A 1828-nucleotide genomic window follows, 5' to 3' on the forward strand; every position below is an offset into this window, starting at 1 on the left:
GCCGAGGGATGGACGCTGCGGCCGGCGCTGCCAAGGTGGCATAGAGGGGGGGAGGCGGGCGCAGGCCTGCCCGCGCAGCTGGCGCTCGCGTGCTGCCGCTTCTGCCCAAAGGAAGACCTGACGGCAGGCTTCTTCGTCGCTTGCTTCACTAGAGCTGTTACGTTGGGAGCCGAACAGTGTTGCTAGTGTTAACAGTAACACCAGAACCCTGCCCGCGCAGCTAGCGTGCTGCCGCTTCTGCCCAAAGGAAGACCTGACGGCAGGCTTCTTCGTCGCTTGCTTCACGCGGCTCGCGCGCTCTGTGGAGGAGTGATCCTCCGGCGTCGGTACTAATGGCGCGGGTCTTTTCGATTTCGCCGCTCGCCCACACAGCGCCCACAGCGTGTACAGTACCGCACGGCGGGGATGCGGAGGCTCTAGAAGTAAGCACGAGCTAGCCGTTGATGTTATAGAACAAACACACGCAGTATCCATCCCGCTACCGTGTACGGCTTTACTGCGGTCTCTGAGATGGACACCAGTGGGGTGTGGGACCACAGCCAGGATTCACTCGAAGGGTCCTTCATCCTCCTACGGCTTTACTTTATGTGCAAGCAACACGCACGCAGTTCAAAACTCCGTATGTGGAGTAAAGAAGCCTGCTCAAGGTTGTCGCAATGGCGAGCGATGACGAGGGATTCACGCTCAGCGTGACGAGCAAGCTCAGGGAGTTTACGGCGCTCGGATACCCCTCACACGTGCTTAATGGGGCTATCGGGCGCGCGTTTGCCCGGACAAGAGACGAGCGGCTCGTTCGGGCCAGACTATGTTCACAACGGTGGGAGGCCAACCTCTAGCCATGTGAACCAAAAAGAAAAATATATTCTCAAAGCCAGTCAGAGCACCGTCCAAAGGCGGGTGCTGCCGACTAAGGGACAATCTTGTCTGTCGGCAGCCGAACTTGTGATGGGACACCCTCGGAATCCAACTGCGTACTACTTGGCTAGCACGCTATTGGCATACCGACGGCTAAGGCCGAAATCGGTTCACACCTGCTCTTGCAGGTGTGAACACAAAGGATTCGCTGTATCAACTCAGCTGCTCCGCTTACACTTACCTGTGAAGTGTGAACAGCGGATTTTGAATCAGCGTTCTCCTTGAACGATATCGGTGTCGAAACACCGCTCTGACAGCGCTCACAGCTGCAAAGCTCCTCGAGCGTGAAGCATCTCGTATGTGGCGATGACAAGCGCTGCATTTGCAGGCCGTGCCAATTCTTGGTTGTACAAGAAAAGTCACGCATATGTGCATGTGCCAAGTAGAAGTACCGACCGCGGCTCATGGCCGTCTTTGTCCGGTTAGAAAAGTCCAACGCGCTCGGTGACGGTGTCCCCCAACCAGTGCCCAGGGCGCCCAGGACGGGGCAGCGCCCGCCAAACAAACACCTCTATTAAACCTCTACGGCGGCCACTCACGGCCGAGCTTCGGCTGGGCGGCCCAGACGTCCCTGTGGCGCTGCGCGCCGTCGCTGACCTCGCCCAGTCCGAACAGCTCGCGGCCGACGACGATGTGGCCCAGTTGCTTGCCGATCCGGCCCGTCTCCTTTGCGCGCCGCATCTTTGCGCCAACCTCGGCCAGATCGAGCGACACGTTGGCGCGCGACCAGCCGAGCAGCTCGGGCGCGGCGCCGGCGTCGGCGCGTGCCGCGTGCACGGCGCAGAGGTCGGAGAAGAGCCCCTCCGCTCTCCGCGCCGCGTCGGGCGGGAGTCTCGCGAGCGGCGGCACCTAGGAGTAGCATAGGAGTAGCAGGCTGTCGCGCAAACTGAGGGCCGTGGAGTCTACACGCGGG

At 60.6% G+C, this 1828-nt stretch overlaps 1 protein-coding gene across 1 annotated transcript; it reads right to left on the reverse strand.

Annotated features, from left to right (window-relative positions):
• Nucleotides 1-1437: 1437 nt before the first annotated feature.
• On the reverse strand, nucleotides 1438-1764 carry EMIHUDRAFT_255819 (hypothetical protein; the record flags this gene model as incomplete). The annotated part of the gene is made up of 1 exon (XM_005771021.1): nucleotides 1438-1764. A coding segment is annotated over one exon (327 nt), but the record flags the coding sequence as incomplete, so codon positions are not given.
• Between the last annotated feature and the right edge of the window lie 64 nt (nucleotides 1765-1828).

Source organism: Emiliania huxleyi (genome assembly GCF_000372725.1).
Source record: "Emiliania huxleyi CCMP1516 unplaced genomic scaffold EMIHUscaffold_3935, whole genome shotgun sequence".
Lineage (NCBI taxonomy): Eukaryota > Haptophyta > Isochrysidales > Noelaerhabdaceae > Emiliania > Emiliania huxleyi.